The sequence below is a fragment of the Rhinoraja longicauda genome, chromosome 20, assembly GCF_053455715.1.
Source record: "Rhinoraja longicauda isolate Sanriku21f chromosome 20, sRhiLon1.1, whole genome shotgun sequence".
Classification (NCBI taxonomy): domain Eukaryota; kingdom Metazoa; phylum Chordata; class Chondrichthyes; order Rajiformes; family Arhynchobatidae; genus Rhinoraja; species Rhinoraja longicauda.
Window position 1 is genome coordinate 403,886 of NC_135972.1, and position 24,887 is coordinate 428,772.

Consider the following 24,887-nt stretch of genomic DNA (forward strand, 5'->3'; position numbering starts at 1 on the left):
CTCAGTGCCTGGAATCTCAGAATTGTACTTGACGTAACAACTCATTCAGCTGTGTGAAAGGACCACCTACAATCCTGCTGCATCGTCCTTGTGCTGTGACACTGGCCCACGGCTGGAATGTGCACATTGACTGAATTCCCTGTGACTCATTAATAACTGATCACAATTACAGCTTGGTCTCATTAACACCATTATTAGCTCCATTAATGTAACACCACAGCTTTATGAGTGGCATGCTGACACGTGGCTCCATGAAATGCTGGGACCCAGTTAGATTTTCCCTTCCCTAATCCTGAGCTTTAGTAACAATTCTTCTTCCCCTCCGTTATCAGGCTTCTGAACGGCCCTTCCATAAGCTAGGGTACTGTCTGATTTACCTCTACCCCACTGCGGACATTGGACTTTGTCTGTGGAACTGATGCGCTACAATGCTGAGAACTATATTCTGCACTGTATCTTCCCCTTTGCTCCACCTGTTGTTCTTGAGTTTGAACTGATTGCAAGCAAAACAAGCTTTTACTGTACCTCTGTGCATGTGACAATAATAAATCTAAACCTAAGATAGACACAAATGCTGGAGTAACTCAGCGGGACAGGCAGCATCTCTGGAGAGAAGGAATGGTGTTCCTTAACGTGTGGAATGTAAATCAGGCACTTTACTGAGTGTTGGGGAAATCCTTTCACAGCTTTGGAGTTGGCCTGCCTTGGACCAGGTTTCAGTTTGACCCAGGTGCAGGTTACAGAAACCCATTTCTGCTTTAAAGCACTTATTATGACCTCAGACACAAAATGCTCGAGTAGCTCAGCGGGTCAGGCAGCATCTCTGGAGAGAAGGAATAGATGACGTTTCACAGAGTGCTGGAGTAACTCAGTGGGGCAGGCAGCATCGCTGGAGAGAGGAAATGGGTGACATTTCGGGTCGAGACCCTTCTTCAGACTGAGGTCCAGGCTGATCACCACGCCTGCAGTCTCCACGATATACTTATTAACCAGATGTATTAATGCTGAATATCTTCTGTTCTTCATTCAGGTGACATCAGGAATGACCTGTACATCACGTTGGAGCGAGGGGAATACGAGAAAGGAGGCAAGAGTGTGGCCCGGAACGTGGATGTGACCATGTATGTGCTTGACAGTGAGGGGCAGGTACTGAAGGTAAATCAACAGCCCATCTTGCCTTCCGTGGTGCTCTCATTCATCCAGTTACTTGTGATATTTTGCCCCATTGGTCTGTTTGGAAGGGGAGGATGTGAAGGTTTTGTGTCAAGATTGATGAAGATTTTGGCACCACTCCATATTGTGCCTTGGAATGGTAATTTTTGTTATTTTTATATTCATTCCCTCCTGTAAAAACTGCAAATTAGTTATTTAATAAACGTGTCCATCGATGGTGCCACCCACATTGGTCATTCTGGCATGTCCATTAGCTGACTACTTCCTCTCAATGTACTGGCAGAAACTCTGCATTACCCGTTATAATTCCAACTGTTTCTGCTGCCCTTCGTGTCACTCAGTCCATGGGAATGTTATTGCTGTTTGCTTCATTTAAAGATCGACACAAAATGCTGGAGTAACTCAGCGGGACAGGCAGCATCTCTGGAGAGAAGGAATAAGTGATGTTCGGGTTGAGACCCTTCTTTAGACTGAGAGTCAGGGGACAGGGAGGCATAGAGATATGGAAGGATAAGGTGTGAAAACACAGATCAAAGGGGACAATGGCAAGGAAATGTACAATGGTACATTGTTAGCTCAGTCTGAAGAAGAGTCTCAACCCGAAACGTCACCTATTCCTTCTCTCCAGAGATGCTGTCGTTCCCGCTGAGTTACTCCAGCACTCTGTGTCTATCCTCGGTGTAAGTCGGCATCTTCCTACACATGTATCAAGGCTGCTTCTTTTAGTTTTATTGCATTTGTGACTTTTCTTACTCACCTAGATTGCTTATTTGCAAGTCAATCCCTTGGGCTTTAGGTTTGTGCATGCCTTCTATTCAACCAATTACTGCTCCATCTCCCAGTGTTCATCAGTTTAATAATTCTGCCCAGTCTACTGGGGCCAATTTATGCCTCGATGCACCACGTCAGCAGAGCCTAAACCTGAAGCCTTGGCTGATGATCCCACTTCACCCTCGATGGTAACATTACCTGAACCATTGTGTTATCTCTATTAGCCACGTGTTAGCTCCTTAACATTGGATTATTAACTAATTAAAGTTTATTACTCATCATTAAATCCAAAATGGGGTGTAACTGTTCTCCAGCTGATGCAGCAAGTTCGTTTTGTATTTCACACGATTCCCTCAACTCCTGATCTCGCTTAGAGTTTGCACATTTGATGAATGTGGTTGTTATTGTAAGCTGCTCCTTAACTCTGTGAAAGGATTAAACAAATAATAATATTCAATGTCTTTTTATTTCATTACATTGTCAGGAGAGCCTGTTTAATTGCTGCCTGATCACGTTTTATGCATTTGGTGTCCTTCTGGTCAAACGTTGAATCCTGCTGCAGTCTTATTGGGAATAGACACAGAGAGCTGGAGTAACTCAGCGGGACAGGCAGCATCTCTTGAGAGAAGGAAGGGGTGATGTTTTGGGTCCAGACCCTTCTTCAGAGTTTGAAGACTCAGACTCTGTCTGAAGAAGGGTCTTGACCCAAAATGTCACCGCTTCCATCTCTCCAGAGATGCTGCCTGTCCCGCTGAGTTGCTCCAGCATTTTGTGTCTCTCTTTGGTTTAAACCAGCATCTTCAGTTCCCTCCTGCAGTCTTATTGGGTTCTGTTGCTTGTCATGTCCATGAATGTAGCACAGCGGTGCTATAGTGCCGCGATGTTGACCGCTCATCCTTGCTCTGCATGAATAGCTCGGCGGGGCGGTAGTGCCACGATGTTGACCGCTCGTGCTCGCTCTGCATGAATAGCTCGGCGGGGCGGTAGTGCCACGATGTTGACCGCTCGTGCTCGCTCTGCATGAATAGCTCGGCGGGGCGGTAGTGCCACGATGTTGACCGCTCGTGCTCGCTGTCCATGAATGTAGCACGGCGGGGCGGTAGTGCCGCGATGTTGACCGCTCGTGCTCGCTGTCCATGAATGTAGCACGGCGGTAGCCGTGACGTTGACCGCTCACCCTTGCTTCGGCAGGATTGCATTGCGCTGGGGTCCGGGGAGATGCCAGTCAGTGAACACCATTCGTTTGTGCTCTACCACAACAACAGTCCCCGCTGGGGTGAGCTGCTGAAACTCCCCATCCCCGTGGACAAGTTCAGAGGAGCTCACGTCCGCCTGGAATTCCGGCACTGCTCTAGTAAGTGACGTTCCATCACCCACCCTCCCCCCTATGCCCCAACATTCCCACCCCCCCCCCCCCCTACGCCCCAACATTCTCTCGCCATGTCGGGGCTGCAGATGTACAATAAAGTCACATTTAACATGAAGGTAGACACAGAGTGCTGGAGTAACTCAGCAGGTCAGGCAGCATCTGTGGAGAACATGGATAGGTGACGTTTCACAGAGTGCTGGAGTAACTCAGCGGGTCAGGCAGCATCTGTGGAGAACATGGATAGGTGACGTTTCACAGAGTGCTGGAGTAACTCAGGCAGCAATTCCATCCCGTCAGTAGTATTGTGGTGAGGAACTCCACCTGTTATGCGGCAGACTGGGGTTCAATTCCCCGCCAGGGAGAATATTTGGGGGCGGCACGGTGGCGCAGTGGTAGAGCTGCTGCCTCACAGTGCCAGAGACTCAGGTTTGATCCCGACCACGGGTGCTGACTGTTTGGAGTATGTACCTTCTCCCCGTGACCTGCGTGGGTTTTCTCCGGGTAGCTCCGGTTTCCTCCCACACTCCAAAGATGTGCAGATTTGTTGGTTAATTGGCTTGGTATAAATGTAAAACTTGTCTCCAGTGTGTGCAGGATAGTGTTAATGTGCGGGGATCGCTGGTCGGTGCAGAATTGGTTTCGAACGGCGTGTCTCCACGTTGTATCTCTAAACTAAACTAAACAAAGACAAGGGATGTACTGGCTGGCTGTCAAAAATTGTCCCTAGTGTGTATAGGATGGAGTTTGTGTGCACCATGTTAGTAAAGGCTGAGCTGGTCTTCCAGCGCTGCGCTGCGCGCCATCTCACTGGCACCATGTTAGTAAAGGCTGAGCTGGTCTTCCAGCGCTGCGCTGCGCGCCATCTCACTGGCACGATGTTATTCCGAGGGGGAGGGGAGGATTCAGTTTTGGCATTCTGCGGAAATTCAGCTTCTATTTTGGGAATCTCTCTAAATCCAAATAGAACTGCAGCCGTGATATGTGAAGGTATCTGCATGGAGGAATGGTTAATAAGCTTTCTGTTTCACAACAGAAACTGGAGGTGTGATTGGCTCCAATTTAATCACAAAAGTCCATTCTGCGGCCCTGCCAAGTAAATGCAAATCAGATGACCTTTTATCTCCAAATCATAGAAGCATTTATAGACATTGTCAGAGCTGGAGACAGTCCCTGCACTGCATGCATTGGTCACAATGTCAACAATCAGAGACTTCCCTTTCCACATGGAAGGTGTTTCGCTAATAAAGTAGTTCTTCCATCTGTGTGAAGATGTTGGCAGGACCTAACCCCCCTCCCCAACGTTGCGTTTGTGGTACCTGCTGTGCTCTGCCAATGCCCACTCCCCACCTGTACTGTACTACCGCCCGCTCCCCACCTGTACTGTACTACCGCCCGCTCCCCACCTGTACTGTACTACCGCCCGCTCCCCACCTGTACTGTACTACCGCCCACTCCCCACCTGTACTGCACTACCACCCACTCCCCACCTGCACTACCGCCCGCTCCCCACCTGTACTGTACTACCGCCCACTCCCCACCTGTACTGTACTACCGCCCACTCCCCACCTGTACTACCACGCACTCCCCACCTGTACTGTACTATCGCCCACTCCCCACCTGTACTGTACTACCGCCCACTCCCCACCTGTACTGTACTACCGCCCACTCCCCACCTGTACTGTACTACCGCCCGCTCCCCACCTGTACTGTACTACCGCCCGCTCCCCACCTGTACTGTACTACCGCCCACTCCCCACCTGCACTACCGCCCGCTCCCCACCTGTACTGTACTACTGCCCACTCCCCACCTGCACTACCGCCCGCTCCCCACCTGTACTGTACTACCGCCCGCTCCCCACCTGTACTGTACTACCGCCCGCTCCCCACCTGTACTGTACTACCGCTCACTCCCCACCTGTACTGTACTACCGCCCGCTCCCCACCTGTACTGTACTACCGCCCGCTCCCCACCTGTACTGTACTACCGCCCACTCCCCACCTGCACTACCGCCCGCTCCCCACCTGTACTGTACTACCGCCCACTCCCCACCTGCACTACCGCCCACTCCCCACCTGTACTGTACTACTGCCCACTCCCCACCTGCACTGTACTACTGCCCACTCCCCACCTGTACTGTACTACCGCTCACTCCCCACCTGTACTGTACTACTGCCCACTCCCCACCTGCACTACCGCCCGCTCCCCACCTGTACTGTACTACTGCCCACTCCCCACCTGTACTGTACTACTGCCCACTCCCCACCTGCACTACCGCCCACTCCCCACCTGTACTGTACTACCGCCCACTCCCCACCTGTACTGTACTACTGCCCACTCCCCACCTGTACTGTACTACCGCCCACTCCCCACCTGTACTGTACTACCGCCCACTCCCCACCTGTACTGTACTACTGCCCACTCCCCACCTGCACTACCGCCCACTCCCCACCTGCACTACCGCCCACTCCCCACCTGCACTACCGCCCACTCCCCACCTGTACTGTACTACCGCCCACTCCCCACCTGTACTGTACTACCGCCCACTCCCCACCTGTACTGTAATACCGCCCACTCCCCACCTGTACTGTACTGCCGCCCGCTCCCCACCTGAACCTGAACCACCGCCCGCTCCCCACCCATACGTCCGCCTGTACCACCATTCGCTCTGCCTGTACCTCCACCTGTAGCACTATACACCCTCTGCCAGTACAACCATTCATTCTCTGCCTGTACCACTGCCTGTACTTCTACCTGGGCCACCCCTGCACTCTGCCTGTACCACTGTTCACCCTCCGCCTGTATCCCTGCCTACCTTGAATCCGTTCTCAAGTTTAAGTGCAACCATGGCGCTGAATTCTCTCATTAAATTGTGCGCCACAATTATATAGTCCACGGAGCAGTGAACTGGATCCAAGGGCCAGTACCGTCCCCTGGAGAATGAGCAACGGGGATTTACGGCAGATACTTGGGAGCCCAATAAGGGTTGGGTTGTTCCTTCATTTTAATATTTGTGGAGATGAACCTGAAGGTTTGGATCCAGTTCCCTGTGTGTCCTGTACAGTGACTTGGTTTGTGCAGCCCTCAGCTGTGAGATACTTCATTGTAACATTAGATTCTTCTTACTTTGTTCTCAGCAAAAGAAAAAGGAGAAAAAAAACTGTTTGGCTTCTCCTTTGTGCCACTGATGCAGGAAGATGGCAGAACTTTGCCAGATGGTCTTCATGAACTCTTGGTCCACAAGGTAGTTGCTCTTTCGTTCAGCATTGTAATGCATCATGGGCATTGTAATTGAATCCAGAGTAAAATATGTTGGGTCTTGAATGGATGACGTCATGTATCTGTTTCTGGGGTTGTGTGGGAGGCAAGCCCCCCTATTGCAGTAGGTTCCCCAGTTTGTTTTGTTTGGTGAGGACTCTGAGCAAGGGAACTGCACTTGGCAAGGCAGTGACACATCAGGGACAGAGAGAGATTGGAAAGGACTGACATTGCCTCGTGAGATGAGTTTGAGTCGAGTTCATTGTCACCTGTACCGAGGTACAGTGAAAAGCTTTTGTTGCGTGCTAACTAGTCAGCAGAAAGACAATACATGATTATAATCGAGCCGTCCACCGTGCACTGATACAGGATACAGGGAATATTGTGAATAACCTATAGTGCAAGATAAAGCCAGTAAAGTCTGATCAAAGACAGTCTGAGGGACTTCAGTGAGGTAGATATCTTGCCCCAAAGACAGATGTACAGAGCTGAGTTTCCTGAAAGCAAAGTCTAGTTATTTCCTGGAGATCCATTAGTCATCACAAATATATTTGTCAGTTCCACATAAATTCAGTGTGCCTCCATTATCCTTTAACGTTTGGCAGGGTGGTTATGGGAAAGCAATGTTGTTGTAACCCCAGTAAAGCTGTCCACATTGTCCACTTGGTTTTGAATGTCGTACATTCTGGTGGACTTGGACAACAAACTTTGACTAAAATTTCTTTCATCTCAATTGCAAAAGTCAGATAAAACACTCACATTTTAATTTTGCAGTGTGAAGAAAACACCAACTTTCAGGATCCCTCTCGCTACCTCAAACTTCAATATTGTAAAGGGAGCAACCAGCCAGTTAAAGCTTCCAAGGAAACCTTTTGGATCTCGTCGTTTCTGTGCTCCACGAAACTCACTCAGAACGGTGAGGCATGTTTCTGAGAGTGGCAGATGCACTTCCTGTTTGCACTGTTGCCATTTGGGGAGTTTGGGAATCTGTTTCCGTACATTGGTCTGTGAGGAAGAGTTCAAAGACGGCTGAAGAGAGAGGATGTTTCTCCAGCTTGCAACTCCCATGGTACATGGGCTGGACTTCCCAAAGGGAGCTGGGTCGTTGGAGAGAACCTGTGCATCATGAAGCACAGGACTGTGTGAAAAAGTCAACGCTCGCACAGAACCACAAGTACAATTTCTGTTTAGGCTGCCTTAGGTTTATGTTTATTATTGCCATGTGCACCCAGGAACAGTAAAAAGCTTTGTTTTGCATGCTATCCAAATATCAGATAATACTGCACATAACTCCAATCAAGTCATATTCAAGTACAATAGGTTGAGCAAAGGGGAAGATACAGAATGCAGAATATAGTTCTCAACATTGTAGCGCATCAGTTCCAGAGACAAAGTCCTGGATTTTTTGTTTCCAAAGCGAATTGGTGGAGCTCTGGGGAAGTGTAGAAGGATGGTCTTTGCAGGATTGCTCCATGGTGTAGATTTGAAGGGCACTTTGTTTACAGCATGTGACAATTCGGGGATCTCACCACAGTGCAGGAAGTAAGATAATCCCTATCTCCACACGGACCCCAGCCGTAGTCAGGATCGAACCCTCGTCTCTAGCGCTGTGAGGCAACAGCTCTACCAGCTGCGTCTCTGTGCTGCCCTTAAATGGGATCAATGGGATTCATGTAAATAGATGTTTGGTGCCGAACTTGTGGGCTAAAGCGTCTGTTTCTGTGCTGCATAACTCTGACCTAGGAACTAGCTCAACATTTTTTGGCTTCTTTGTTCAAAATTGTAAAACATTAATTCATAGTTTATAAATATTTTATTTTCAAGGAGATTTGCTGGATTTTTTGAAATGGAGAGTCCACCCTGAAAGGATAAGTGGCATCCTCTCGAAGTTCAAAGATATAGATGGTGCAGAAATCGTCAAAGTAGGTTGCTTTGTTTGGACCAACACTTGATCTAAAATGGCTTTGGTTTGATGGGTAAACCAGTGACTAAAAAATCATTTGAATGTTTCCTGTAGTTTTTGCAAGATACACTGGATGCATTGTTTGGAATTTTGGATGCAAATCCCCAAAAATATGGATTGAAGGTTTTTGATTCATTGGTGAGTGTTTTTTTTCAATTTAACTTTCAATTTGTTGATGAATTTCAATTATTTCAGGTCGTTTTCAGGTTTAATGTTTCCATTCGGAAACAAGTTTTACCTAAATTCACCCAAATGCCATGGTTCTCGCAACAATTAGTCTTTTCACTTTACTTTGCAGACGGCAGATTAAACAAATTTGATTCACAGTGTGTGAAGGTTGATCGTGTTGATCGTGTTGCATTGTGTGGATAACGCTTCAATGACTTGTGCTTCTGTCTTCCACAGGTTCATATCATAAATTTGTTGCAGGACATCAAGTTTCAGCATTTTAAGCCAGTCATGGATACGTACATAGAAAGTCATTTTGCAGGAGCATTAGCCTACAGGTACTGTCCAATGCATCTGCAAATTAATCCCCAGTCTTGCATTCCCACTGTGCTGTTTGTATCTGGGAGAACCACATCCTGTGCATTAAAATTAAATTGGAGCAGCCTAAAGATTCTGATTTACCAACGACTCATTGCAAAGCACTGCTAATTTACATTTGAACTATACTTTTTGAACCATGGGTATCCAATATGCTAAATACTTTAGACTTTACTTTAGACTTTGAAGATAGAGGTCAGATAAAGACCCTTCGGGACAACTTGCCCACATCTAAGTGCTTACATGCTTACGGGTGTGTAGGTTAATTGACTTGGTATAAATGTAAATTATCCCTAGTATGTGTAGGATGGTGTTAATGTGCGGGGATCGCTAGTCGGCGCGGACTCGCGAAGGACATGTTTCTGCGCTGTTTCTCTAAACTTAACTAAATGTGCTGGAGACATGGAACTAAGTTGGGGACTTTTCTGAATGGAGAAATGTAAAGAGGAGCAACGGTCACATATGGACAGCTAGTTTCACCACAGGTTTGGTGGGACCTGCTTGTCGAAACTGTCCACTTCATCACACAGCCATCAATTTGAGGGAGAAGGAAATATGCTTTTAAAATAATTGCTTGTTCTTTTTATATTCTAAATATTGCAGGGATCTTATAAAAGTGCTGAAAAGGTACATAGATCGTTCAATAGAAGCAGAGAGACAAGAGCATATTCAAGATGTGCTTAGGGTAAGAATTTGTGTCTGATAATTATTGTTAATTGTTCTTCTTAAATTGTGTACTAGAGGCTGAAAATGTAAGCGAGGGGATGAACACAGCTCTGCCCTCAACAATGGAGCTGTGGTTCTACAGCTACAAGTCCCTGCCATCCATTTCACCAGCAGCCTGACCTGGTCCCTTCACATTGATGTAGTGAACATAAAAGCTCATCAGTGTGTTTACACCCGTAGGCATCCAGAAAGATTCAGATGTCCACGAGGATTCTCTCCAACATCTACACAGGGACTATAGAGAGTATTCTGACAAATGCATCTCAGCCTGGTCTGGCCACTGCTCTGCTCTAGACCGCCTGACCCTGCAGAGAGTAGTGACCGCAGCCCAGTCTGCCACAGGCCCAGTCCATCACAGGCCCAGTCCATCACAGGCCCAGTCCATCACAGGCCCAGTCCATCACAGGCCCAGTCCGCCACAGGCCCAGTCCGCCACAGGCCCAGTCCATCACAGGCCCAGCCCATCACAGGCCCAGCCCGCCACAGGCCCAGTCTGCCACAGGCCCAGTCCATCACAGGCCCAGCCCATCACAGGCCCAGTCTGCCACAGGCCCAGTCCATCACAGGCCCAGTCCGCCACAGGCCCAGTCCGCCACAGGCCCAGTCCGCCACAGGCCCAGTCCGCCACAGGCCCAGTCCGCCACAGGCCCAGTCCGCCACAGGCCCAGTCCGCCACAGGCCCAGTCCGTCACGGGCCCAGTCCGCCACGGGCCCAGTCCGCCACGGGCCCAGTCCGCCACGGGCCCAGTCCGCCACGGGCCCAGTCCGCCACGGGCCCAGTCCGCCACGGGCCCAGTCCGCCACGGGCCCAGTCCGCCACGGGCCCAGTCCGCCACGGGCCCAGTCCGCCACGGGCCCAGTCCGCCACGGGCCCAGTCCGCCACGGGCCCAGTCCGCCACGGGCCCAGTCCGCCACGGGCCCAGTCCGCCACGGGCCCAGTCCGCCACGGGCCCAGTCCGCCACGGGCCCAGTCCGCCACGGGCCCAGTCCGCCACGGGCCCAGTCCGTCACGGGCCCAGTCCGTCACAGGCCCAGTCTGCCGTGGCCCAGTCCATCACAGGCCCAGTCCGCCACAGGCTCGGCACCTCCTCCCATCCAGTCCACCTTCACCGTGCTATGCGTCAGGAAGGCTGGAAGTATCATCAAGGATGCTCCCACCCGGGCCATTCCATTTCCCCTCTTCTACCATCTGGGAGAAGATGCAGGAGCTGGTCCAGACTTAGGAACAGCTTCTTCCCCACCGCCATCAGACTCCGAAACCAGTCCCCTTTTCACACCCCATTCCCTGCCGTGCTCTTACTATTAACTCTGCAGGTATTTCTGTTAAAATGGAACAGTTGGATTTTTAAGAGAATTTGTGTTATAGAAAATCATGTTGTAAAGATATGGGATAATCATTGTGGGGAGGAAGCTATGTGTTAGCGTTTCAGACTCAAAATAACAACGTTATTTTTTCCACAGGTTTTACAAAAATAAAGATCTTTTCAAAAGCAATAAATTTATTTTTGTTACTGCAAGCTAAAAGACAAAAGTTTGTAGGATACATTGCTTAACAGACTATTGTTACATAAGTGTAGATAGAAGTTAGACACAAAAAGCTGGAGTAACTCAGCGGGTCAGGCACATCTCTGGGGAGAAGGACTGGGTGATGTTTCGGGTCGAGACCCTTCTTCAGATAAAAGTGATTGCTTGTCAGTTTCAATGACTATCCAAGGTTAAAGTAGCAGCTGTGTTCGTAAGAGGCAATGGTGTCCGATTACTGCAGGGGGGCGGGTACATGGAAGCAGTTTTTTCACCCTGTACTGTTTAATCGTCTGGCATCATGAAATGCTTCAATTACCTTCTAAACATTATTTTAATATTCTCTAAGTTTGAGGATCTCCAAAAGGATTGGAATTTGAATCATTTGGATGATAGATAAAAGTCGAAGGGTCTTTTTTGTTTCTATTGTGACATTGTTTATTGAAATTTGAGAATTAGTCCTCGTATTTGTTCAGTGTTTCTGCAAGTTTTAGTTGCTTAATACACTGACAGAATGGACATAACTAAGTGGTTATTGACCTCTGTATTTACAACAATGTATTGGCATGTTCTTGCAATGACTGTGACATGGCCCACAATGGATCCAGTGGACATAAACCTGGCAAACAACTTGAAGGTAGCAAATAGTTCAGTCTGAAGAAGGGTCTCGACCTGAAACATCACCCATTCCTTTTCTCCAGAGATGCTGCCTGTCCCGCTGAGTTACTCCAGCATTTTCTGTCTATCTTTGGTTTAAATCAGCATCTGCAGGTCCTTCCTGAACAATTTGAAGGACTCGGAGTCACTCTGAGATTGACATTCTCGCTTTTTGTTTTAAGAGTTTGTGCATTACATCTGGCTTTCTGCCAATGTATTTCACAAAGCTGCCAAGGTAGTGATTAATTCAATCGTGTAAAGGCTCTGATGTGACAAACACCTTCAGTAAGGTGCCAGTTCTGGACAATCAGACTATTCTGCAAAGCTGCAACTCAAAATTCATTTAAATGAATGCCAAAAAGCTGATAGACTTCTGCTGTGGCTTTTTCTACTGTTTTGAAATGTTATAAATCACTGCAATTTTTCAACCATCTATTTGACATTATCTGATTCTAATTCCAGGCACAGGAATATATCTTCAAATACATAGTTCATTCTCGAAGCCTCTACACTCTTGCAACTGGGGGACAGAATGAAGAAGAATTTAGAAGTAGTATTTATGAACTCTTCCAGTCAGTGAGATTTTTCCTTTCCATTGAGAGCCAGGGATCGTCCATCATTACACAGACTCAGGTGAGTTCCTCACATCAATAAACAATATGTTCTTAACCCTTTAGTATCTCCATGCCTCATCCTCCAGAATGCTAGATGATGAATTGAGTTTAGTTCATTGTCACGTGTACTACAGTGAAAAGCTTTTGTTGCGTGCTCACCAGTCAGCGGAAAGACAACACATGATTACAATCGAGCCATTCACAGTGTATAGATACATGATAAGAGAATAACGTGAATAATGTTTAGTGCAAGATAAAGCCAGTAAAGTCCGATCTAAGATAGTCCGAGGGTCTCCACTGATGCAGTTAGTAGTTCAGGACTGCTCTCTAGTTTTGGTAGGATGCCAGCTGATGACAGCTGTCAGTGCTGCCAACGAGGTATAACTTGTTCCCCTCAGTTCACTGTTTTAGAGACAGTAGAACTGGTAATCCAGCACGTTCAGGACTTTATCGGCAGCAGATTAGTAAATCTTCCACACGTGGATGTTAATCCGTGTTAATATGCCTAAAGTTCATGTCTTTCTGGAGCCAAGAAGGAGCACGAGGCGGTCCCACGCTGTCCCACACCGTCCCGTCCCACAATGTCCCACGCCGTCTCAGGCCGTCCCACAATGTCCCACGCTGTCCCAGGCCATCCTACGCTGTCCCACGCCGTCCCGTCCCACAATGTCCCACGCCGTCTCAGGCCATCCCACAATGTCCCACGCCGTCTCAGGCCATCCCACAATGTCCCACGCTGTCCCAGGCCATCCCACAATGTCCCACGCTGTCCCAGGCCACCGCTGGCCTTCATTTGTGTTGGGGTTGGTTTTGCATTCTGACAAGTGCTAAATGAAATTCTTGGGGAAATGTTGGCAAGATTCGGCAAGTTTCTGAGTTGTAGGTCTGTGATCCTTGTGGAGTTTTGCTATTTGCCGTGAGTTAAATCTTTATCTGGCGTTCCTTTGTCTTTGCCAGGCTGTGTTTCTCAGCTCCTTCCCAGCTGTGTACTCGGAGCTGCTGAAGCTGATCGATGTGCGAGAGGTTGCCAACCTGGTCCGAGACACTTTGCGCAGCATGCCTGACATCCTGCACCTGGAATATTCACTGGAGGCCATCAAACTGCAGTGCATCGCCAAAACGGTGGAGAGCCAGCTGTTTGCCAATCCCGGTAAGAGACGCTTTTAATCTCTATTAAGAGTGTTTTATTGTCGTCTGTCCCAGATAGAACAATGAAATTCTTGCTTCTGTTGTGCTACTACAATTAAGAATTTCATTGTTCAATCTATGACATATGACAAAAAACATTCTTGACTCTTAAATGCATAAGTTCTTCAATCTGGTGGTAGATGTATGTAATTCCAGAGTTGGTTATTGCCGATGGCTAACATATCCTTGCATAGAAAACAAAGTGCTGGAGTAACTCAGCGGGTCAGGCAGCATCTGTGGAGAACATGGATCGGTGACGTTTCACAGAGTGCTGGAGTAACTCAGCAGGTCAGGCAGCATCTCTGGAGAACATGAATCTGAGGAAGGGTCTCGACTGTCCGTCCTCCAGAGATGCTGCCTTACCTTCTGAGTTACTCTAGCACTTTGTGTCCTATGTAAGATTCCAGCATCTGCAGTTCCTTGTATATCCTGGTTATGTGTCTTCAAGAGATTTATATTTAATATGCACATCAGGGACCCATCAAGGTTTGTGAAAAACCTTGCACCTGATTTAAATGATGGGAATTATTTGAGAGGAAATGTTTGAGTGAAAGGTCATAAGATCATGTGATAGGAGGAGAATTAGGCCATTCGGCCCATCAAGTCTACTCCGCCATTCAATCATGGCTGATCTATCTCTCCCTCCTAACCCCATTCTCCTGCCTTCTCCCCATAACCTCTGACAACCTGTACTAATCAAGAATCTATCTATCTCAGCCTTAAAAATATCAGCTGACTTGGCCTTCACAGCCGTCTGTAACAAAGAATTTCACCAATTCTCTACCCTCTGACTAAAGACATTTCTCCTCATCTCCTTCCTAAAAGAACGTCCTTTAATTCTGAGGCTATGACCTCTAGTCCTAGATTCTCCCACGTGGCAAGTGGAAACATCCTCTCCACATCCATTCTATCTTGGCCTTTCACTATTCTGTATGTTTCAATGAGGTCCCCCCTCATTCTTCTGAACTCCAGCGAGTACAGGCCCAGTGTCGACAAACACTCATCATGGGTTAACCTACTCATTCCTGGGTTATTCTTGTAAACCTCCTCTGGACCCTCTCCAGGCCCAGCACATCCTTCCTCAGATATGGGGCCCAAAATTGCTCACAATATTCCAAATGCGGCCTGACCAGCGCCTTATACAGCCCCAGCATTACACACACCCCTGTGACCAGCGCCTTATACAGCCCCAGCATCACACACACCCCTGTGACCAGCGCCTTGTACAGCCCCAGCATCACACACCCCCCTGTGACCAGCGCCTTGTACAGCCCCAGCATCACACACCCCCCTGTGACCAGCGCCTTATACAGCCCCAGCATTACACACACCCCTGTGACCAACGCCTTATACAGCCCCAGCATCACACACACCCCTGTGACCAGCGCCTTATACAGCCCCAGCATCACACACACCCCTGTGACCAGCGCCTTATACAGCCCCAGCATCACACACCCACCCCTGTGACCAGCGCCTTATACAGCCCCAGCATTACATCCCTTTTTTGTGTACAAGTCCTCTTGAAATAAATGCGAGCATTGAGTTTGCTTTCTTTACTACCGACCAACTGCGAGGCTCAATTGCTTTATAAGAACATAGACCACAGCTTAAAGTGTAATACGTGTTCTGATGATGAATATTCTGTTGTATATGTTCCCTGTTATAGAAAACGTGCAGTTTGTTATGAAACATTTTTTTAGAAAACTTGCAAAACAATTGCATTTTTACTAAAACATATAACTATTAAAATATTAAATGCACCAAGATAAATAATGACTTGGCTGTCGTATAATCCTCTTCCCTTTATAATAATGGATGTCATTCTTTTCCATTGACGCATGTTAAGCTCACTGACCCTTAGTTTAAAAACGTCTTACTGCTCTTAAGAAATAAACGAGATACCTAAACAAGAAGAACATTGTGATAGTGGGTTCTTGTGGTAAGAGACGCCCACCATAGCTGCTTGTTTTCTCACACTCAGATTGGTGGCTTGAGGAAAAACTTCTTCACCCAGAGAGTTGTGAATATGTGGAATTCTCTGCCACAGAAGGCAGTGGAGGCCAATTCACTGGATGTTTTTAAGAGAGAGTTAGATTTAGCTCTTGGGGCTAAAGGAATCAAGGGATATGGAGAAAAAGCCGGAACGGGGTACTGATTTTAGATGATCAGCCATGATCGTATTGAATGGCGGTGCTGGCTCGAAGGGCCGAATGGCCTACTCCTGCACCTATTTTCCTATGGTTCTATTGAGGGGTAGATCGAAGTTGGTGGTTGATTCCCTGTCCTGAAAGTCCACCATGTCCATGTCGAGAGGAATTTCGGAGAGAGGCCCAAGGTGGAACTGCTACTCACCTTGACCTTACCTGCTGGAAACCTTGATCAGGTGAAGGAGACCACCTGACGGAAACTTTCACTGCCACAACCTCCCCCAATGAATACACTCGCAGCAACTTACATTGGCATTTGGTCCAATGTAAATCATATATGTAATATTTATGATTAATTACGAGCTGCTTTGTAATCCTGTCTCAAAAATCTGTGTCGAGTTAGTCTAATTCTTTCAGCTGAGAGTTCCAAGGTGTTGACTTATCGGCAATGAAGGCACAAAGAGGTATTTCCATGTCAGGTAGTTTGTGACTTGGAGAGTACCTTGCAAATGGCGGTGGTATTGATGCTGAAAGTCAAGACAAGATCTGTGGAATTCATCGCCACAGAGGGCTGTGGAGGCCAAGTCAGTGGATATTTGTAAGGCAACGTCAGACAAATTGTTGATTAGAACAGGTGTCAAGGGTTATGGGAAGAAGGCAGGAAAATGGGGTTAGGTGGCAGAGATCAGCCATGATTGAATGGAGGAGCAGTCTCGATGGGCCGAATGGCCTAATTCTACTCCTATAACTTGTGAACTTGTGAACTCAAACTCAACTCTTGTTGGAACTGGGCTGCTTTCTTTCCCCTTGCGTGCTGTAAAAATGACTTGTTTCTCATCCACCAAATTTTCGATTTTTTCGATTTAGAGATACAGCGCAGAAACAGGCCCTTCGGCCCACCGGGTCCGCGCCGCCCAGCGTTCCCCGCACATTAACACTATCCAAATGCAAGTGGTGTGCAGGCCTTGTGTAGCAGGGATGAGCTACCTCATTATCTCAGGGGTCCAGTGGAAATTAGCAGTGCACAACTACCAGTGATCTTCCCTCTTTGAAATATTTATGTTGCAAAGATGTCTTTGAACCGATGTGAGGCGAGTTCACCACTGGCCATTTTCACTTTGACAAAATATTCTGTGACCTGCAGGAGGTGCAGGTTATGCCTGATATTTCTGTGCTGTAATGGGTCTGCCAACTCTACCTCCACTTAGCGCAGTCTTGCAGCTTGGCTGCTGTGCTTCCCTGCGGCCATATCAGCTTTGCTGAGTGACGATTCTGAATGGGATTAATGATATCCATTCTCACAGCTGCTGCTTTGAGAATTACTGAATGAGGCTTGGGGTGTTTTGGTCAGCTGAACCTGCAACATAAAGATGTGTTGAGATGAAACATTTAAAACCCTCAAGTGAGAAATGTAACCTGATACACGTCCTTCCGAGGACAAAGTTGACCAGTTTCTTGACGGGTAAATTGCAAGCTCGTTTTCCTGGCAGTGTAATGATGATGGCAGTGATTGAGGATACGATACAGATCACAACAACATAGATATCCTTCAAAACAGTGAATTACTGAGCAATGTTGTTGATGCTTGGGAAACGGAGATGTCTCTGAGGAGGCTGCATTTTCTTTACTCTAGCTGGATCAAGATTCATTTGTTAAACTTGCCTGAAGATGTGGTCAAAGTTGAGGGGAAATGAATGAACTCACTGGAGTCTGGCCCCTCCACAGTCACCACTAGGGTGTGGTCTCTCTGGAGTCTGGCCCCTCCACAGTCACCACTAGGGTGTGGTCTCTCTGGAGTCTGGCCCCTCCACAGTCACCACTAGGGTGTGGTCTCTCTGGAGTCTGGCCCCTCCACAGTCACCACTAGGGTGTGGTCTCTCTGGAGTCTGGCCGCTCCACAGTCACCACTAGGGTGTGGTCTCTCTGGAGTCTGGCCCCTCCACAGTCACCACTAGGGTGTGGTCTCTCTTTAGCCAATTTAACTGGTCGCACTTACTTCTGAACTCACGAGAGGCCAATTCAGGCTTTTGAACGAAAGAGCTTATTTCACGAAGAAACTGACTGGCTGAAGAAGGGTTCCCACTCGAAATGTCACCAATTAATTTTTCTCCAGAGATGCTGCCTGACCCGCTGAGTTATTCCAGCATTTTGTGTCTATCTTCGGTGTAAACCAGCATCTGCAGTTCCTTCCTACATATTTTGACTGCTTAGCAGGGCAGATATTACAGGGAAGTGCTCGTGGTTATGTCACATAAAGTGATTTGTCTTGTAGAAATAAGGTCATAAGTGATAGGAGCAGAAGTAGTCCACTCCGCCATTCAATCATGGCTGATCTATATTTCCCTCTCAACCCCTTTCTCCAGCCTCCATAACCTCTGACACCCGTACTGATCAAGAATCTATCAATCTCTGCCTTAAAAATATCCACTGTCTTGGCCTCCGCAGCCTTCTGTGCCAAATTAATTCCACAGATTCACCACCCTCTGACTAAAGACAATAAGGTTGGTGGTAGCATGTAGGACCACGCGATTATGCCTGCAGAACATCAATCTGTATGTAACTGTCTAGAGGTGGCAGTGAACTTCACTGGTGCAGACCATCACAGGAAACATTCCCCAGGTGCATGGCATCGACGTGGGATTGTTGCATGAATAGTTGACCCAAGCTGCCCGCTGTCCTTCCCTGCGACTTCCAGCCCGTGTCCCAACCCCGGACACCGAGTGTGGCCTGGAATTGGAGTGGAAGGTGGTGTCAATCAGCCCACAGAACCCGTGGAAGGTATTTGATCAGTCCATTCAGTTCAAGAAGGAGAGCGGTGAGTGCAAGATTATGTGCTTGGCTGGCTGTCAAATCATAGGGCTCAATGTGTTTCTGAATCATCAAAAAAGGACAGAAAATCAAAGAAACATGTAAATTTGTGCCAGGCAATTGTTTTTACCTATGTACACAGTTAAACATTTCTTAAGCTTTGGTGATTGGATGATTCAGAAGCATAAAGTTTCCTATGATTTTGATGGCTAGCCAAACTGGGATGGTGGCACCTCTTAGCCAGCTGTCAATTTTTTTTTGTCCCACACCTTCTGCTTTTATCTCTGGCTTTTCCTCTGACCATCTGCCTATAAACTCCCCCCTCGTCTGTGTCCACCTATTGGGGGAGTCCAGAACAAGGGGTCACAGTTTAAGAATAAGGGGTAGGCCATTTAGAACTGAGATGAGGAAAAACATTTTCAGTCAGAGAGTTGAGAAGGCAGTGGAGGCCAATTCGCTGAATACTTTCAAGAGAGAGCTAGATAGAGCTCTTAAGGATAGCGGAGTCAGGGGGTATGGGGAGAAGGCAGGAACGGGGTACTGATTGAGAAGGATCAGCCATGATCACATTGAAAGGCGGTGCTGGCTCGAAGGGCCGAATGGCCTCCTCCTGCACCTATTGTCTATTGTCACCTGCCGCGGGTACATCGTTCCTGCCTTTCTGCTCTCCCAGCTTTCTTCCCCCTCCCGCCCCTCCCCAATCAGTCTGAGGAAGGGTCCTGACCCAAAACGTCACTTGTCCATGTTCTCCACAGATGCTGCCTGACCCGCTGAGTTACTCCAGCACTCTGAAACGTCACCTATCCATGTTCTCCACAGATGCTGCCTGACCCACTGAGTTAAACTGGCTCGTTGTGTCCTTCTGTATAAACCAGCACCTGCATTTCCACGTTTCTATGTTTTTTTGCCATTGGTTTCCTGGAGGGAGTTGTTCCAGATGTCTGATGGTATAACATTATGCCAGGTTACCTGATGGGCCCCAGTCATTTAGCCATTGACTGGCAGCAGAGAGCAAGTTCACATCCATAAACATTGTCGAGTCGCGGAGTTGTTGCCACCAGCAGCTGGAGCTGACATCATCTTCCAGTGCAAGCATCTCAGAAATGGATGAAGTGAGACCCTAACCTGAGACGTTTAGCAATTAGACAGATCATTTTACATGACATGAAGCAAAATATTGCAATAAAATGGGTCAGAAAAATCAAAGTAACTTGCATAGTCTGAGGCAAAGGCACAGGTTGCCACACCAGCACTAAACGTAAATGTTCAGGTGACAGACTGTGCCATGACCATCACTGCCTCTGCCAGAAGGTGGTGAATCTGTGGAGTTCATTGCCACAGAAGCCTGTGGAGGCCAAATCAGTGGATATTTTTAAGGTAGAGATAGATAGATTCTTGATTAGTGCGGGTGTCAGGGGTTATGGGGAGAAGGCAGGAGAATGGGGTTAGGAGGGAGAGATAGATCAGCCATGATTGAATGGAGGAGTAGACTTGATGGGCCGAATGGCCTAATTCTGCTCCTATCACTCCTGATCCTATGATGATTGATTGCGTGTGCCTGTGTTCCAGATTCTCGCTACATCCTCCTGCCTGTGGTCCTCCACCATCTCCACATGCACCTGCAGGAGCAGAAGGACCTGTTCATGTGTGCCCGCATCCTCAGCGCCATGTTCTGCCTCATCAAGAAGGATGGCACTGTGAGTACCTCCATCGCGCTGAGTCAGCCTGCAGCAGCAGGCCGTGGACAATGGGGCGGTCCTGAACAGTTCTGCTTCACGATGATGCGGTTTCATCATTCAGTTGGGCCACTACCCTGTAAACGGCAGTCTTTGACTTCATTAAGATGCTGCTTAAAACACAGTGTTAAAGCATTTATTTTCTTCCAGCTAAATGTTAAAAAGACTGAAGCTGTCTTATTTTCCCCTGTAACAGTCAGTACATTTATCGTTATTTCTTGACTCTACCACCTCTGGGTAAACCAGGCTGTTTGTTTAGTTTAGAGATACAATGCGGAAACAGGCCCTTTGGCCCAACGAGTCCGTACCAGCCAGCGAGTCAGTTAACACATGCCTACACACAAGCCGCACATTATATCAAGCATACACTCACTTGGGACAATTACTTTTTTACACATATACCAAGTATACAAACCCAAGCCAATTTACCTATAAACCTGAGATAGTCACAAAAAGCTGGAGTAACTCAGCGGGACAGGCAGCATCTCTGGAGAGAAGGAATGGGTGATGTTTCAGGACAAGACCCTTCTTCAGACTACTCAGACCGTCTCGACCCGAAACGTCACCCATTCCTTCTCTCCAGAGACACTGCCTGTCCTGCTGTGTTACTCCAGTTTTTTGTGTCTATCGTCAGTTTAAACCAGCATCTGCAGTTCCTTCCTACACAACCTATAAACCTGTACTTCATTGTAGTGTGGGAGGAAACCGAAGATCTCGGAGAAATCCCATGCAGTCACGGGGAGAACGTACAAAATTCCGCCGTCAGGATGGAACCCGGGTCTCTGGCGCTGTAAGTGTGGTAAGGCAGCAACTCTACTACTGCGCCACCACACCATCCTATCGACCCATTGTTGAACTTCCAATGCCTTCCTTTACCAGATGTACTGAGGTACAGTGAAAAGCTTTTATGGACAATAGGTGCAGGAGGAGGCCATTTGGCCCTTCGAGCCAGCACTGCCATTCAATGTGATCATGGCTGATCATTCTCAATCAGTACCCCGTTCCTGCCTTCTCCCCATAACCCCTGACTCCGCTATCCTTAAGAGCTCTATCTAGCACTCTCTTGAATGCATTCAGAGAATTGGCCTCCACTGCCTTCTGAGGCAGAGAATTCCACAGATTCACAACTCTGACTGAAAAAGTTTTTCCTCATCTCCGTTCTAAATGGCCTACCCCTTATTCTTAAACTGTGGCCCCTTGTTCTGGACTCCCCCAACATTGGGAACATGTTTCCTGCCTCTAACGTGTCCAACCCCTTAATAATCTTATACGTTTCGATAAGATCCCCTCTCATCCTTCTAAATTCCAGTGTATACAAGCCTAATCACTCCAGTCTTTCAACATATGACAGTCCCGCCATTCCGGGAATTAACCTAGTAACCTTTTGTTGCGTGCTAACCAATCTGCGGAAAACCAATACACAAATACAATCGAGCCATTCACAGATACATGATAAAGGGAATAACGTGAATAATGTTCAGTGCAAGATAAAGTCCAGTAAAGTCCGATTAAAGATAGTACAAGGCTCTCAAATGAGGTAGACAGTGGTTCAGGACTCTCTGTTGGTAGGATTGTTCAGTTGCCTGATAACAGCTGGGAAGAAAGTGTCCTTGGTTGCCCAATGTGGCTGCAACTTACCTGTCCCACCAACACTCCCACCTGACCAACTTTGTGCTGCATTGTCCTTCACTGTCCAGGAGAATGTCTGACTCTTTCTGTTCATCTCTTGACCCCAGTGGTGGTGCACTCAAATACTGTTGATTGTCAGAATACAGGCCCTTCAGCCCACCGAGTACTCACTGACCAGCGATCATCCCTACTCTAGTTCTGCCCTACACACTAGGGACAATTTAGAGAAGCAAATTAACCTACAAACCTGCACGTCTTTGGGATACGGGAGGAAACCAAAGCACCCGGAGAAACCCCACGCAGGTCACAGGGAGAACGTACAAACTCCATACAAACAGCACCCGTAGTCGGGATGGAACCCATGTCTCTGGCGCTGTGAGGCAGCAGCTCTACCCGCTGCGCCACCGTGTCTACGTGGGTGGTACGTACTTCATCCTACCTCTGAATTTTCCTGGACACCTGCCTGTTGTGCAGACTTGGTTACCTGCATCTGATAGACAATAGACAATAGACAATAGGTGCAGGAGTAGGCCATTCAGCCCTTCGAGCCAGCACCGCCATTCAATGCGATCATGGCTGATCACTCTCAATTAGTACCCCGTTCCTGCCTTCTCCCCATACCCCCTCACTCCGCTATCCTTAAGAGCTCTATCCAGCTCTCTCTTGAAAGCATCCAACGAACTGGCCTCCACTGCCTTCTGAGGCAGAGAATTCCACACCTTCACCACCCTCTGACTGAAAAAGTTCTTCCTCATCTCCGTTCTAAATGGCCAATGATCTTGTCGGCACAACAGATTCACTAATGTTCCAACTTGGTTCCGCTCCCAACTTCTGCTAACTCTCTCAGTACACACTGGACCAGAGCCATAGTTCCTGTACAATTTACTGTTCTGTCTCTGCACACAAGGTATTTCCATGATGCTGTTTGTCCTTGAGGCAATTTATTTCATCTTTAGATGAATGAACAAGAAATGTTGTCAAGAATTCTCAATTGGTTGAATTTTGAAACGATTCATGAGCTTGTGTCTAAACTTTATTCAATAGGCATCGACCAATATCCCTGGAGAATAATTTGTACAATTGTAATCAATGAATGTTTTCATTCTCTCCAAGTTTGTTTGATCAGTAAGCAAACTGTTGGTACCAAATTCTCCAGGCATTCAATTATCTATAATTAATTACCCAACCTGCCAATGTGTGTAACACTGCATTTCCCTTTCTCACATTTACCTTCATCTTTAAAATTCCTTGCACACTCCCCAATCACATTTGTGAATCTGCGGAATTCTTTGCCACAGAAGGCTGTGGAGGCCAAGTCAGTGGATAACTTTTAAGGCAGAGATAGATACAGTAGATTCTTGATTAGTACGGTTGTCAGGGGTTATGGGGAGATGGCAGGAGAATGGGGTTAGGAGGAAGAGATAGATCAGCCATGATTGAATAGACGATGGGCCGAATGGCCTAATTCTGCTCCTATCTCTTATGATCTTATGTTACTGGGCAATTAAAAATCTTAAAATGTTTGCATCTGATCTCTTAAAAAAAATCTGTGGGACTTGGATTGCAGTTGCTAAATACATAATGGTTCTTTGCTGTCTGATTTGATACATTTACAGTGAGCTAAACTCTAATTTAATAACATTACGAGGATGTTGCCAGGACTAGAGGGTGTGAGCTACAGGGAGAGGTTGAATAGGCTGGGTCTCTATTCCTTGGAGCACAGGAGGATGAGGGATGATCTTATAGAGGTGTGTAAAATCATGAGAGGAATAGATTGGGTAGATGCACAGTGTCTCTTGCCCAGAGTAGGTGAATCGAGGACCAGAGGACGTAGGTTTAAGGTGAAGGGGAAAATATTTAATAGGTGTCTAAGGGGTAACCTTTTCACACAAAGGGTGGTGGGGTATGGAACAAGTTGCCAGATGAGGTAGTTGAGCAGGGACTATCCCAACATTTAAGAAACATTTAGACAGGTACATGGATAGGATAGGACAGGTTTGGAGGGATATGGGCCAAATGCTGGCAGGTGGGACTAGTGTAGCAGCACCTGTTGGCCGGTGTGGGCAGGTGGGACTAGTGTAGATGTGGCATGTTGATCGGTGTGGGCAGGTGGGACTAGTGTAGCTGGGCATGTTGGCCGGTGTGGGCAGGTGGGACTAGTGTAGCTGGACATGTTGGCCGGTGTGGGTAGGTGGGACTAGTGTAGCTGGGACTTGTTGGCCAGTGAGGGCGAGTTGGGCCGAAGGGCCTGTTTCCACACTGTATCACTCTATGTGGCTGATAAATTACCCATGGATTTACTTAAAACTTTGTGATCTTCTGTTTGTGGCTTAGTTGCCCCTTATTTCCCCCTCAGTTGCTGGAAACATCTTCATTTTCTAGTCAGCAAATCTACTGACAGCTTCCTTTCACTTCATTTGGATGCTAACTTTTAACAGCCTTCATAACTCCTCTTCAATTCCCCAATAAAAAAATAGCACAACTACAATTTCATACATAATTACTCGGTCAGATTATGAAGGACAGGATTTCAGGAGAGCATTGATGTGGAAAAGTGGGTGACTGACGGATTGGGTGATAATTGGGGGAACTTGTAGAGTTCCACAACATGGAACCAGGCTGCTCGGCCCAGCTTGCCCAATGCCAGTCAAGATGCCTCATCCTCACCAGGCTGCTCGGCCCAGCTTGCCCAATGCCAGTCAAGATGCCTCATCCTCACCAGGCTGCTCGGCCCAGCTTGCCCAATGCCAGTCAAGATGCCTCATCCTCACTAGTTCCATCT

General features: G+C 47.5%; 1 protein-coding gene across 8 annotated transcripts in view; it reads left to right on the forward strand.

Moving 5' to 3' along the window:
• Positions 1–24,887, forward strand: part of LOC144603471 (dedicator of cytokinesis protein 4-like) — a 294,693-nt gene that overhangs the window by 140,804 nt on the left and 129,002 nt on the right. For all 8 annotated transcript variants that reach the window (XM_078416684.1, XM_078416687.1, XM_078416689.1 and 5 more), the window contains 11 exons: positions 1,031–1,155; positions 3,136–3,298; positions 6,449–6,555; positions 7,344–7,485; positions 8,394–8,491; positions 8,587–8,670; positions 8,938–9,038; positions 9,682–9,763; positions 12,446–12,616; positions 13,555–13,747; positions 20,310–20,437. In XM_078416684.1, coding sequence (XP_078272810.1) covers positions 1,031–1,155; positions 3,136–3,298; positions 6,449–6,555; positions 7,344–7,485; positions 8,394–8,491; positions 8,587–8,670; positions 8,938–9,038; positions 9,682–9,763; positions 12,446–12,616; positions 13,555–13,747; positions 20,310–20,437 — 1,394 coding nt within the window. The remainder of the gene's footprint in view (positions 1–1,030; positions 1,156–3,135; positions 3,299–6,448; positions 6,556–7,343; positions 7,486–8,393; positions 8,492–8,586; positions 8,671–8,937; positions 9,039–9,681; positions 9,764–12,445; positions 12,617–13,554; positions 13,748–20,309; positions 20,438–24,887) is intronic.